Source organism: Falco peregrinus, chromosome 3, assembly GCF_023634155.1.
Source record: "Falco peregrinus isolate bFalPer1 chromosome 3, bFalPer1.pri, whole genome shotgun sequence".
Taxonomy (NCBI): domain Eukaryota; kingdom Metazoa; phylum Chordata; class Aves; order Falconiformes; family Falconidae; genus Falco; species Falco peregrinus.
Genome location: NC_073723.1, coordinates 41,643,641 through 41,658,967, shown reverse-complemented (window position 1 = coordinate 41,658,967; position 15,327 = coordinate 41,643,641). Strand labels below are relative to the sequence as shown.

At 44.4% G+C, this 15,327-nt stretch overlaps 1 protein-coding gene across 1 annotated transcript; it reads right to left on the bottom strand.

Moving 5' to 3' along the window:
* Positions 1–12,149: 12,149 nt before the first annotated feature.
* MSC (musculin) lies at positions 12,150–14,925 on the bottom strand. The gene is made up of 2 exons (XM_027792178.2): positions 14,178–14,925; positions 12,150–13,429 (listed from the first exon to the last, which is right to left on the bottom strand). Exons 1-2 carry the CDS (start codon positions 14,700–14,702, stop codon positions 13,343–13,345), a joined length of 612 nt encoding a protein of 203 aa, XP_027647979.2. The 5' UTR covers positions 14,703–14,925; the 3' UTR covers positions 12,150–13,342.
* Positions 14,926–15,327: the final 402 nt, after the last annotated feature.

Below are 15,327 nucleotides of genomic sequence, written 5' to 3'. Positions count from 1 at the left end.
TTTTCTGGCTCAAAGAACGAGAGACCAAGAGAAAAAGAATGACATATTATTTAACTAAAGGCATCTAAAACATATGCTGAAATTAGGAAGCAAACTAGGTGCCTTCTATACAGTGAGTCATGAAAAGTAGATCTGGCCGAAGGGGAAATCACTGGGCTTCAGTTTCTCTGAAAATGATCTTAGCTGCTATCTGAATTATATACCCAAAATTAGAAGGTGTGCATACTCCCTAAGGTTTTAGAAGTGAATATATTGCTTGGTGTCACTTTACTGGAAACTGGAAAACCACACTGTAAATTTACAATTTGTTGTTTAAACAGACTTTTTTTTTTCATAGAGGCATAAAAATTTCAGTGATGATTATTTTTTTTTAAATTCTTACTGACTGAATGGGAAAGAGAGGATCTGAAGCACAAAGGCTTCTGAAATATTCTGTAATAAATTCTTGTAATTGTTTCATCACTTTGGTTATGCACAGGAACAAATTTATATTCTAAGAATCTACTGAGTCTAAGGCACTTCCAGCAGACACAGTTTTAGGATGTTCTGCTCTTGAAGATTCAGCTGAGATTCCACAGCTAATATTTTTAATATCATACTGAAAACTTCCTTGGCCTTCTTCTGCTTTCTTGGGTTAAAACTGAAAAGAATATTCAAATGAACATTTAATCCCACAGCAGGGCTTATTACAGTGGCAGAATGATTGCTTCAGGCAAACTTTAATACCAACTAATAAAAATTTAATAATATTTAATAATAATAATAATAAAATATTTAAACATTTAATTTTATTAACTTTAATTTAGTTAAATATTTGATATTAAAATATTTAATAATAATAATAAAATTCAATGATAATTTAATAAAAAAATGCTGTTGTGTTTAGCTGATGTATAGTCCTGAATTACAAAAATTTATTCTGGGATACAATGTGCTTTTACCCTGGGGTCCAATATATGGTAACACAGAACAGAGGTGGAGAGACTGGGAGTAAGAGGAACTCTGTGTCGGCGGCATGGGACTCTGCAGTGATACGTTGATTTGGAAGTAACTTACGCTGTTGCTTCCTAAGATGGAAGACTGGTCTTTTTCTATCCCCAGGAGTCCACCTAAGAAAACTGGAAACGAAATAATGATTCTGAATTTTCTCAGACACCCTTACTTATCAGCAGACCAAAGCTAACAAGACCTAATGAGGCAGATGAGAGAAGAGGGCTTTGTACATCCTGATTCACCTCCCAGTCAGAGCAACCCAGCTTTTCACCTCTGAGTCTTGCATAGATTATATGAAGTGGGCTTGCCTGAAGGGTCTCACTAACAGCTCTGTAAGGGCTGTTGCAATATAAGACAGTCAAGATCTTCAGCCCAAACTTATTGTCTACACACAAAATCTGTAACCCTGGGCAGATGTCCCCTTTTTGAAAGACTGTTTTCAACAAGAAAAAAGCTAGCCTCTAAGGCAAGATGAAAGGAGTTTGTTAATAAAGCTGTCACAGCCTTTCCACTTCATGCTTGGGGAACAAGTGTCAGAAGATCATAAGGAAAAATAAAACAATTCAGAGAGCCAGTCACCACCTCTCATCTGTATTTTATCTGTGCTCCCACTGTGGAAGGAACATTACAGGCTTCATACAGTCAAGCTACAGAAGTGGTTTATAGCATTTCTTTTGCCCAGGAAATTGCTCTCCAGCATCAGGGACACATTCCTAACAGGGTAGGATCTGACTTCAAGCAGATCAGGGCAGGTCATTCATCAGGGCAAGATGAATGATGAAGTGGGCCCTCCTTAAAGGCCCACTTAAATCTTAAAGAAATAAAGGCTAAGAAGGTAGAAGTTCTTTTTCTTAGGAGCTGAACAAAATTGTTTCCGATACATTAGAATTACTTTTTTCACACCAGTAAAAGTTTTCATGCTGATTCACTACTCCTAACATAAACTAGAAGAGCAGAAAGAGACAAAATCTGAATGTGTTAAATTCTTAGAATAAAACCGATCTCGCTGATGTCAAAAGGATTTTTAACAGCAAATTTTCATCTAAGTTGGTATTTCATGACTACATTTTTCAGTTGAGATAGATTTTAGTTTACCAGCTCAGAATTAAACTGGAAAGGTGAAGGTACAAGGAGACACCTCAAATTTCTGGGATGGTTACTTAGTAAGAAAGAACACAGAGACACAGTAATTCTAGGTATCCTTATAGTGCCATTTGTAGTCTTCCTGCAGGCTGGTACTGATCTGATACCAGTAGATTTTGCTAGCTGCCGTCACTATATCTCTGTTGAATCAGTCTCTGGATACAGCAGGAAGAAAACACTTCTATATTTTTGCTTGATCTGACACAGATCTTCTGGCTTAAGAAATGGTATGTTCCCTCCTCTATGTTCAGACTGTATCCCTTGTACTGTGCTTGGAGAGATAACAAACCACTACCTAGGATGAGCAGATGGGAGGTAGGATAAGTTGTAATAGGAAGAAGTTTTATTTCCTTAATTCCTGTGCAAGGATAAGCAGCTGTCAGGCAGGACAAGTAGCAATGGGACAAGTTTTATTTCTTTCATTCCTGTGCTTAAGGCAATAACGGGAAGAAATATGAAGTGTCTCATGCATCTGCTATGCTGGAAAGTTGCCAACTTCAGGTCTGCAGGAGTGGATGAGGCTTCACTCCTATCACCTGGGCACACAGCTGAAAACAGCCACGCTGTACAATGCAAGACTGCATTTGACTCCTGTCCCTCTGACCCCATGCACGCTCCCTGTGTTACTGCTGTCATGTCACTGCAGTTGTCCTGGCCCTGACTCTTTTTGAAGCCAACTTTCAAAAATTATTCCTCACTGGATGCTGTGATCATCTGAAATCAACTCAGCATCACTTACGCACCCTCAATACTTTATTTGGGTATAAAACTAGTATTTAGCAGTGAGTGTATAACACTGTGTTTATTCTGTCAAAAAGTTCAGAAAGTTATGCAAAGGGTTTGAATCAAGCAGGCCTTACTGAAGCCACAGAAAAATTTCTTTCTCTCTTACCTCAAGCAAAAAAGAAGAGAGATGAGAAGTAAAAGGGCCATTCAGTCTATGAAAATAGCACAGGCTGTCCTACTATGACTCTTTCAATAATTAGATATTTGATAATTTCTAATTATCAAAAGATAGTCATAGTAACAAAATATTGCCTTGGTTTTTGGTTTTATTTTCTCCTAGAAGGTCTGAATGGCCTTTGGAGCCCAAGCCATACATGAACACCATTAGGCAAGTACGGCACACAGAAATTAAAAGATCTCTATTACGTAGCCCAGGGAACAAGAACACTCCCTGTCCCTCATTCTAACCGCTCTCTCTTTTCACACTGACCCTTTCATTCTAGATTACAAGGTCTCGTGGCTTAACAAATAAAACCAGCGATATAAACAGACAAAAAGAACGTCTTGGGGAAGCCTGTGCTGGAAAAACACACCACGAGCAGGTGGCTGAGCCCAGGGTGAGGTTCTTCACCACAAGATGTCCCCAGCCCTGCCGGGGGAGACGCCAGACCTGCTCGGTCAAGGACCACTCCACGGCTCCAAAGCGGCCAGGGATGAGTTCTGAGGGGTAGCGCAGGTTTTGTACCCACCATGGTGGCTCCCAGGCAGCCGCCTGGCGCTGGACAGGTCCACAAGGTCCAGCCTTGGCTCCTTCCCCTCCCATCTTCTTTGAATACTTTTGTTCTGGGTAAGGCCATAACCTTCCACATCAGGGAGGTGTTGCCTGCTGGCACGGTTCGTGCCACGCTATGTGAAACAATGCGAACGCCTCCTTTGCGCCTCCTCCTGCCCCTATATTTTATCACCGCATTAGCGGGGAATCGAAACGTTTGGGGCCTACGGGGCCCCGAGAGCTGGCCCCCCAATGCCCCGCAACGGGGCACCGCTGCCCCGCGGGCAGCCCGGGCGCAGGCAGGCCCCTCAGCGGGGGTCCCCGCGCCGCCCCTCGGGCCTCGCCGCAGGCTCCACCTAAGCCAGTGGCTGGCGGAAGGAGACGCCGTCGCCGCCGTCGCCGCCGTCGCCGCCGTCGCCACCGAGGAGCCCCTCACGCCGCTCCCAGCGCCGCTCCGGCCGCCACCAGCCGCGCACCTCGGCGCGGCGGCCACTGGGTGGCGCCCGCGCCCCGCCTGCCGGGCGGCTGCCGTGAGGGGTAAGGCGGGGCTGCCCGCGGCGGCCATTACCCGCCGGCAGCCCGGCCTGTCCGCCGCCGCCCGCAGCGTTCCAGGTGGCGGGTGGAGTTCACGGCGGAGGAGGAAGGGGGCAGCAAGGCCCCGGGAGCCGGTGCCGTCGCGTCTTGGAAGGCAGCGGGCCGGTGGGAGCCGGCAGCCGGGCGAGGGCCCGGCGGGAGCGTGCAGCTGGCGGCCGGCACTGCGGGGCCGGTGGGGGGGGGGGGGGCGGTGGGGGGGTGAGGGGCGCTTGTGGAAGATTTTGGGCTGGGTCAGGTACTACTAAAGCTTTGGGAAGGGGTGCCCGCTCCGAACAGAGGGTTCCTGGTATTTTACGTTGATACGTATTTATTAATTATTTATTAATAATTAATTATTAAGTAATGCTTAGGAGTGAGCGAACAAGCATAACTAGGTACGCTCACACACCCACACCCCCCACACCCCTAGTACTCTCTAGGCATATTTAAACATTTTCGCCTGAAAAGGTGGAGTACATTCATCCCACCCTGACACCCTTTTCCTCTCCCTGCAAGAGGCCAGACCCGTCTTGACCCTTTTGGCAGCATCTGCAGCCCCTTGTCGATGCTGTTTTTGACTGGAATGGCTTCCTCTTGCTCACCTCTCCCAGCCAGCTGCCAGTTCTTCACCAGGAGTCACCTCAGAAGAGGCAGCGTGCCAGCAGAGCAAAGGCATGTGTCTCGCTGGTGGAGAGGAGCGCGTGTGCCAGTCAGAGGTGCGGGGGGCCACCCGGGGCCTCTCCCTGTCCCCCAAGCCCAACACGATCACTCAGGGTCAGATGCACACCAGAGGATCTTTTGTGGGATTGCAAAAGTTTGGGAACTGTATGTTTCTTGGTCTGTAGGTATCTGAAGCAGCTGCTCTCAGGAAACCTCTGTAACCCATAAGTCGTTAATTTTTTTTTAAAATGTTGAAGAAAAAACTTTTTTTGGCTTTATAAGTATGATAGTGTAAAGGCATATCCGAGAAGTGAAAAAGTAGGTTTTATTTTATATTTATTACTTGAGACATACACTGAAAAACTGAAAGACGAAACTGGGGTTGTTGCGTTGCTTTAATGCCTCATGTACAATGACATTTTAGTGTTAAACTGTGGTCGGAAAAAAACAATCTACCTTCTTTCAATCCACTGCTAGACTTGCCACTGTCTTGCACGCTGAGACATTTATTACAAGAGGGCTGGACATAAAACCGTAAATCGCTTACCTATTTAGCTTCAGCCGTAGGATCTACAGATTAATGTCAGGATTTTCATTCATTTTGCTCCTGACGTTAGTTAACATCCTAATTAGATGTAAGGCTTCTCTGTGCTAGATAGATAAAATAAAGCAAAACATGATCTCTGCCTGGAAGAGCTTACAGACTAATATAAACCAAATATAAAACGCAGCAGACTGCAAACTGGAGAACTTAGTTGATATACAGAGGTTATGTCTAAACTACTAAATAGCATAAAGGGCTGTTCTTTCATACCAAGACTGTACTCTGGCTTTAAGGCCAACTGTCCTGGGCTAACTTGTATCCATACTGCTTATGTCTGTGCACTCCCAGTCTCCAGAATAAGATGACTTAATGTAAACTGTATATTGTGAACGATCCCAGCCTGTTGCTGACTCGCAAGCTGTGTCTTGGCATTGTTTGTGAGAGTGGCACATGGCCCATATGAAAACCACAGATTGTGCAGGGACCTCTCCAACAATGTCATGGTATAGACACGGAAGCTGCAGTGCCCAGGAATGCTCCCTGACACCATTTTTTTCCACTTGTGCCATCACCACTGGACAAGTTTAGCGTAGGGTAAGGTACACATCATAAAATGAGTATGTGAATATTGTGTTTCAACTCAGAATGAGCCTAATTTCAGCCCACTTGCACAGGGAGTGTGGGAGTGGAGATTCTGAAATGTCAGTCAAGTCCTTGGCATCCATTCCAAAACTTGAAGTGGTGGTCAAAGTGATGAGAATTTTGGCAATACCGGTGGTGTTGATTTATGGTAGCTACTTCTCTCTTACAAACTAAGGATATCCCATACAGTATGTACAGTTTATGGAGGAAAATGGTGTGTTTTTACTTATAGTGAGGGAAGGCATAAAGCATAAGTGGGTTTATCTGCACAGCTGTTCCATCTACATCAGAGCTACATCTAGCCTAGAAGGGGGATTTTTTTTTTTCTTATTTGTGAACAAAGGTGTTTATGACATAATTTGCATAACAAGTTCAGGGGGAAATACATAAAGTGGAAAAGAAATCTGAAATTCTTGCTCCCTGAGATAAAGGAACTGTTCTGGGCTATATCATATGATGGGCAAACACCTCAAACCAGGTTACTATGAGAAGTAGATTGGTAGCAGATCCTGTGGTTATGAGTGTTTTGTTATGATTAATAGCTTGAGAAATAATCTTCAAAGCACATGTATGACACATAGTTACTCCTTAGCCAGTATAAGACACCTCGGGCCCTTCTTTCAAGAGAGTTTTCAGTTCATGCTTCAGGAATGTCACTGACATGCCATTAAACTTGTAATCAGAGTATCTTTACAGACCGCTGAATTTTTTATATATATATCTATGCTGATATATTAGCTGATACTGTAATTTTTAATGGATGGGGACAAATTTACTCTTGAGGGGGTTATTCCTTATTAGGGTCTACCTGTACATTTTGGTCTGTTAGCTTCTGTCTCTGGTTACTTTTATGCACAGGACTTTACCAGTATGGCAGTTTTGCTTTATTCCTGGGGCCCTACAGAAAATTGTTCAATTTTCTCTTTATTTTCTTTCCCTGTTTTTCCTATGTCAAAATATCATCTACTCTGTCCTTCCCCCAAACCCACAATTTTTCCTCTCTTTCCTATGAAACACAGCAAGAATTTGGCACAACCCAAATGGAAGTGATGTGTGTTCTTCCTGTGTTGATACCTGACTGTGATTCTGGGGTTGGGTAGCCCCAGAGATCTTCCTGCATACAGAGGGTTGGGTAGCCCCAGAGATCTTCCTGCATACAGAGGGTGGCCTTGTTTAACCTCCACATTTCTACAGACCTATCCTAGTGAGGCCTTGCAAATTTCAAGCATACCCATATGTAGCATGAAAATGTCACACCCAGGAATATAGTAAGTTTCCTCAGGACTTCAAATCACCTTCCTAGTAAATAGCAATGTATATCTCATTATTTTGCCCCCTTTGAAGGTTATTGATGTCCCACTGGGCCCAGAGGTGGAGGACGAAAAGTGGTTTCCAGGATGGACACAACCAGCCTGATCTAAAAGCGACTAGAGCAAGTGATGCAAGGCACTCTGCTGCTTGGAGTGAGGACCACAGATTGCTGCCTGGAGCACATGGCGTTAGTACATGTATTCAGTATCTCCCACAAAGGGCTGCAGACCATATGTGTGTCAGAGTGCAAAGAAAAAGATTTCACATTAACCATCTTTCCAAGATCTCTATTCTAGACAGTGGAAAACATTTCATGCACATATATTTATTTTGAGGGTGGGATGAGACACTTCTACAGAAGAAATGAGTGAGATTTGGTTTGGTTTGTATCTCTTCTGGAAGTTCATCTGCTTGCTTTCTCTGAACATTGACCTACTGCACTCCTCTTCAACCATATTAATAGGGCACAAGGGACTTCCCTGAAGAAGTGCATCACGGGACAGTTGCAATCTTTCAGCTCTGTGTTGCAAAAGACTTCTGATTCGGTTTGGTCCCATTTTCCTCTATCTGACATGCCATCTTGATGATACTAAGAGCATGAACTAATTTAAACTCCATAGCACTTATATTCAAGGAATACAACAGTTCCTTGTGCTGTTACAAACTCAATTTTCTGTGAACATTCACACCTATGTTTACTTATCTTTTACTGACTATGGGATTTACAGTGCCAATGATGTTGCTTCTGGCATCGCAGCGACTTGGAATTAAAATTAAAAAGTGATCCATTTGTGTTCAGGATTACCAACCATTTATCTTAATCTTGCTGTTCCTGTGAAGATTCCTGTAAGTTAAAGCTGCTGTCGTCTGTCCCCTTCATGCATGCTGTGCTTGCTACATGGGCCTTTGTAAACTCTTAGGAAATGATGCAATCCTTTGCTATTCTTGTGACTTCTTGTCCCAGATGCTGAGCAGTCTGTTTGCTTGGGGTTGGGGTTGTATCTGAGTATATATTCTGACTTGCAGCTCTACCTGCTTTGTTGTCATAGAGCACTCTTCTTGCCACATTTTGAATTCTTTTTAACCCTGGAAATTTGAATTCTTTTTAACAATTTCACCAGCATGAGCAGATTGGGTGATGTCCTTTGCTTGCTAAATTCCAATCACATCATCAAGGTTAATTATAGTCCTGAGTGTCACCACATGTTTCTAGTCCCAGACCCCATCAGACTGCCAATACCGCAACATTACGGGAATGATTCTTCAGCCCTACATCAGCCACAAGATTTTCTCAGTTTTTGCCTGTCTTGTTGGATACATCCTATATGAATATTTTCAGTTGTCTTAACTTCTCTAGGAATTTTAACACTAGTGAGATTCTTATGTGCTGTGTTTCCATATAAGGCACTTCTAAAGTTATTTTTTACTAATTACAAAATTTTCAGAGCCAAGGAAGAGACTGAGACCTGTTTCTCCTTAGTACTTGAACCTTAACCAGGCTGTACCGTGGGAGCCCAAGTCTCTGCATAATGTAGCGACTGATCCCAATGCACTCTTGTCAGAATATATTAAAAATATTCAGGTATTTAGGATTTGAAAGGTAGCTCAGAATCCATCCTCTGTGCCCTGCAGAAAGTATCTGTGTACATATCTTTCAGCTGGAGTGTGATAAACACTGCCCAGTGGTGGAACCTAATTCTTAGGTATAATTGCCATGAGCCTGGGTGAGAATGCCACACCAATTGCAAATTTGCTGTTATATAGAATTAGCTACTTGTGGAGAAGTGACTATTCTCCCACAGAATGCACAGCTTTCTGTGTTGTTTCATTCAAATAATTTATTTATTATTTGCTTATACGGTTAGTATAAGCTTGTGTTCGTGGGTAGCTGTAAGTCCCACTTCTTCCTTCTTTTTATCTTACTTGGCTCATATGAAGTCCAGTCATTTAAACCTAGCTTAATCCCTCCCAACATTACATAGTTAACTAAAACATTAGCTACTTAACGGAATCACACAGCTGGTCACCTTACGGTCCTCCTAGAGACAATGGAGAGGGACACAGTAACTTTCAGACAGTTATTGAGATCTTAAATTAATTTCTTCAACTCCTTCTTTCATCTGGGAGACCCCTATGGCAACTGTACATCTTACATAGTCACCTTTACTTAGCTGAGAAACTTGAATTTTTATGCAGAATCCATAGCATATCTGAGAGTTCTTTAAACAGTATGCGTATAAAGTCGCTAAATGGGAAAGGTATGGCTTAGTTATTCCTTATATGTAAACTATGGAGGCTTTGCTCAGATCAGAATTGTTAACATTTTCAATATGAGAATGTATTTTCCTTGTGTAAGTAAACACATGTATTGGAAAGGAATGTTTTCATGATGGAAACATGAGTTTTCTGGCTAATGATCTGCTCTATCAAAGTCCCACATAAAATAGAGACAAAACAAAGTTCTACACAACATTTATATAAGTCTAAAGTAATAAAAATACTTTCTGGAGACAAGTGTTCCTCTTTATATATGGACTGCCTGCCAGGAAAGTCAATGCAGGTATTTTGCCTTTAAGATTTTACATGAAGTAGGTCTCAGCTGAATATGGGTTGCAGATGAAACATTTTTAGCAAGATTTGTATACCTTTATGGGATCAAGATGGGTTCACGTTGTGCCTTGTGCCAAGGAACAAAGATGTCATTAATGTAACAAAAATATCATCAAGCGTATACTTGCCAAATCTAATAAAAGTGTATGTATTTCTTACCTTCAATGCTTGTGGACTGTATAAATGTAGGGTAGTTTTTCATTTTAAGTCTCCCTTTCACCCAGCTCTGTAACTCATACCCAAACAAAACACTCAGACTTTAAAAATTAAATCAATTTACTCTATCAGGTTGTCAAAAACTAAATTAAAAAAAAGGACCAAAACATAGTATCTTCCTATGGAATCTGTTAATGCTTAGATAGAGCATTTTAGAATGTTTTGATCACCTCATTCATATAAAGCACTGATCTGAATTTCATCTGTTTGTGAGATTAAAAAAAGGGTTCAGCACTGTGTGCATGTATTTTTGTTGTGTTTTATAGGTGAGAAATGCCAGAATAGATGACCTACCTGGCACTCCCGTGGCAAGACAGCAGCCTTCATCTCAGGACAAACTCACAAGGGGCCTGTTCAATTGTCTGAACTTTTTTCTAATCACATTATGCCTCTCACAGAGAGAGAAGAAGAAAGGTTAATTTACATATTTTAAATAGTATTTATGAACCCAAGGATTAAAATTAATTATTTGAAATATCAGATCCTTGTTAGAGAAATCCAAATGTACCTAATTGCCACACTAATACATGTATCAATGTATAGAGGTATTTAAAAAAAGAATTGAGTTTTATACAATATTACCTATATAAAAGCTGTAATTTTCTCTCCAGATATTGTTCTGAAATGTCACTTTGGCCATTGTGTACTTCCACTCTAAGACTACTGATAATCTGTTGGGGCACCATCATCATATGGATGTGTCTGTTACAGTAACAAATACAGTAAGTGCATTCATTATTTTATGAAGAAAGTATTTGTATATATTATGTAGCCACAAGAAAAAAAAAATGAGAGCATGTAGTATGGTGCGTGGACGAAAGCAATGCCATGTTTTTCTTCATGTCACATTCCTCACCCTTAATTTTGACCTACTGTATTCACATAATATAACCACTTCATATTCGGGAATTTACCCTTAACATTTTTTTCCATCATTTCATGTGGACCTTTCTGTACTGTTTAAAGTTCTCCATGCTTTCCTTGCTTTTCCAATCTCCTAGAGTCGTTAAGCAATTACAGCTGGGATCAAGGCCAAAACCAGCTATGTATCACAACTGAGATTATCTCAAGTGGCACCTTAGTTAAATTGCTGAATAACTTTTCTCTAGGGTTCAGATAAACATTGGCTGTGTTTTCTTATACCTTATGCCTTCCTAAAGGTCCTTCCTTTTTGATTTACTGTTTATATTCTTTTCTTTTTATAAAGCTTCCTGGAGAAGGTCAGTTAAGAGTCCCACCTCAGTTACATAACTACAAATTAGGATAGCTCCTTTCCTTCACGGCCTTTCTCTGCATAAAACCATAAGATATGTTATGGTCTCTGTACAGCTTGTCCTCAAATCACTGAAAGTAAAAATTTCAGCAGATCCTGGGCTGAGACTTCATTTTATATTGCAGTGGCTCTGGACTATTTTACACTTCAGAAGAAAAGCAATTTTCTGAAGTTCATCTACTTGAAAGATACTACCAATAGTCATTCTTGGGCTTCTATGCGGCATTTCAAAACAGAAATCCATGATGTAGGATGACCTGACAAGAAACCAGGTTAAAATGGTTCTTGTTAAGCAAATGTTTCTTCCTCTTGGTGCCCTACATGAGGAAGAGGAGGCTTTTCCTTCTCTAAATCAACCCAGTCTTCTCCCTTACTGTGAGTTAACTGCTGGTAACATACTTTGAGACAAAAAAATATCTTATCTCAGGTGTTTTAATCTTAAAATAGGAAAAGTCTGCTCCCAACTAGGAAAACTCAGCTGATTTTCCCACTGCATAAATATAAGTGAAAGCAAAACTGACTACAGATAGAAATGCAAAATGACAAAGAACAGCAAAAGGAGCTATTACACTATCTTTTGTACTATGAGGCAGAACAAATTACTGACATCCATTTCTTAATCTACTTTTATTTATTTTCCTGATTCATAGAGGAGGTTATGACAGTGAATTCTATAAATTATGTTGAAATGTGGTTTCCCCTGCTGATTGATACAGTACTGAACTCCACATGAATCACCTGGGGTGAAAGTGTTCTTATCTGGCTCTGTCTGGAGATGCATCTGCTTTCAAGAGATGAGGAAGATAACTGTTTACAAAAGCAGGTTTCAAGAACATGTATGACAAAGATGTTTCTATACTGATGGAGCCACACACTGTCACAGTACCAGTAAGTAATTGTAACCAAGTTTTTAATGTAATTTATAAAAAAATAGAGTTATTTACATTTGCAACTTATTTGATGGCATCTTCTTTTATTACAGTATTTGAATCAGTGAAGAAATGTCACTAGAACTCATTTGAGGGTAAACTTGACAACAGTAAGCATGACAGTACAGGAAAAATGTTTAAAACATTGTGAATTCTCATTATTTTGCAGCATCACACAAACTCATTCCTTACGGCACATGCACCCTGGCCATATGGTAAGCAGAACTCCCTTCCAGGTTAAGGCACAGAAGCTCTGCCACATTTCTAGGGACAGTTCCACATTCTTACATGTGGCACTTCAAGGCAAAACCAAAGGAATTAGTTTAATTCTAATGGACAGTAGCCTAAATACAGAATGTAGCCATTTACACATTTTTTAAGAAAACCCTGATTAAAAAGACAAAAAAAAAAAAGTATGACTATACTTATTGCATAGTTGCAGTAAACCAGATCCATGAATATGAAAGCCATCAAAATATATTATAAATCTATCTGAGTTTCAAAGCTACTCTAAAATACTGCTTTGCTTTAGAATACAAATAACACTGTTTGGGGTTAGTTTGTAGAGTTGTATTTTGGTCCATGCAGTTAATTCTATATCATTATATCCCTCTTCCGTTAGTTAAAAGCCTCAGAACAACAGGCCCTCAGACAGTGGTAAGAATGATGAAGCCAAAGAAGGGCCTATCCAAATCTCAGACTTCAGCTGCTGCAGTCAGTTCATAAAACCTCTTAACTTCAACCGCCTCCCATCTTTACTGCTTTAAATAAACTGCCCTTAGAACTCTAAGGGAAAAGAGTGACAGGGGACATGGATTTAACACTGTTGGAGATGGGGGGTTGCCCCATCTTCTAGTCTCAAGCTGATAAATCACAGCTCTTAAAAATATCCAGCCCATAAAAAAAAAAAAGTCAAGAACATAAAAAAAACCCACCCCAATTTACTTTGACTATGCGGTAGTTCCACATAATCTGCTGGCAGTAGAAACTTCTTTGGTGTCAGAGTCAGGTCTTCCTGAAACCACAAATGGCCAAGTCTGCAAGCAAAAAAAGGTATTTCATATTATAAAGAAAGTTTACCCTGCTATGAAACTGGAGCTTTATTACTGATAGATGTCTTAACTCTGGTTCAGTTGCAAACACGTCATCGTGTTTTAGTCCCTGCGGGAAGCACAGAGCTGAGTTCCACTAACAAATATTTTCATTACGTTTTTCAGTGTAATTAAATGCTCCACAATAGGCCTGCAATGGTCAGCGGCAAATCGTTCTCATCAAATATGCAACATCTATCTTGCTTTACAACTGTTTGTATTATTTTATAGATACAAAGCATACAAACTACTCAAAAACAAGCACTCTGCGCTACATAAGTAACTTTTTTACCCCTGTGGCAAGCATCGGGCGTTCAGTTTTGGACCGACGACCTAACGACGGCTCGCTTGCGCTCCAAGCCCGCCCGCAGAGCCAACTGCTTCTTCTTCGGACACCAGGCTTGCCTAATGCCCGAGGAATTTACTTCTTTAGGGTCCCGCACGCCGGCTCCCCAGCCCAGACACACCCGCCACCACGGCAGGCCGAAGCCGCCTCTCGGGTCGCCCCCGGAGAGAGGATTTACTGGGGATTTACGAAGCGGCCAGGGCCGCCCCGCGGCCGTCGTGAGGGCGGGCACGGCTGGAGCGCCGCCAGCCCCGCCGGTGCGGTGCGCCGGGGCTCCCCTGTGACCCCCGCCGGCGCCGCTCGCCGCGCATCCCGAAGGCGCCGGGGCCGCGCCGCGCCGCACCGTACCAGGTTGACGGGGTGGACGTAGCCGTTCTCGTAGCGGTCCTCCTGCAGGAGCTGCCGGAGGTGGGCGATGTAGCTGGACGCCAGGCGCAGCGTGTCCAGCTTGGAGAGCTTGGTGTCGGGTGGCACCCAGGGCAGGCTCGTCTTCAGCCGGGAGAACGCTTTGCTCAGCACCCGCATCCGCGCCCGCTCCCGCGCGTTGGCCGCGTTGCGCTGGGACTGCTTGCCCTCGGGCGGCGGCCCCCGCGGCCCCGGCACCGCCTTCTTGCCCCCGGGGCCGCCGCCCCGCGCCCGCTTCCTCTTGCAGCCGCTGCCCGCCGGTCCCGTCGCGCAGCTGCCCTCGCCGTCCTCCTCCTCCTCCTCCTCTTCCTCCTCCTCCTCCTCCTCCGCCGCCGAAGAGTTGTCCCCCGAGGGGTAGAGCTCGCCGCGGGGCTGGCGCTTGGCCGGCGGCGGCGGGTAGTCCAGCTGCAGCGCCCGCAGGTCCATCTCGGGCAGCTCCTCCGCCTCGCTCCCGGAGCCCGTGGACATGGTCCCGGGAGGGAGGCCGGGAGGCGGGCAGCGGGGCAGGCGGGAGGGGGCGGACGGCCGAGGCGCGCCGGCGAGTCGGCCCAGCGCGGGGCGGCCCCGCCGCGGAGAGTCCGTGCCGGCGCGGAGGCGCGGGGGGGGCGCGCGGGGGGGATGCGCCCCTTGACAGCGCTATATATCGGGTGTCCGCGGCGCAAACCATCTGCCGGGCGAAGGGGCGGGGTGGGGGCGCGGAGGAGGGGGTCGGACCCGGCTGAGCCCCGCGCCGGGGGCGGTACCTCTCCGCGCTGCCCGGCGCAGCGCTGCGCCCCGGCCCGCGGCCCGCGGCGGGGCTGGCGCGGCGGGGCTGGCGCGGCGGGGCGCGGAGCCAGGCCCACAGACCCGCGTGGGGGCGGGCACGCGGGGATGTCTCCAGGTGTTTGTGTGCTCCTGGGAATAACGCCGCCGGGCGAACGAGCGCTTTCCCTCTGGGACAGATCCCTCTCCCCGCCCCGGAGGACGGAAAATACCCGCGGGGCGGATCCCGCAAGTGCTTTCGCGGGGAGGGGGCAGCGCTCCCCGGCCCTAAGGCGGCAGCGGCTGGGCTAAGGCTCGGCGCCCCCCGGGGCTCTGCCCCCAGCCCACCTGG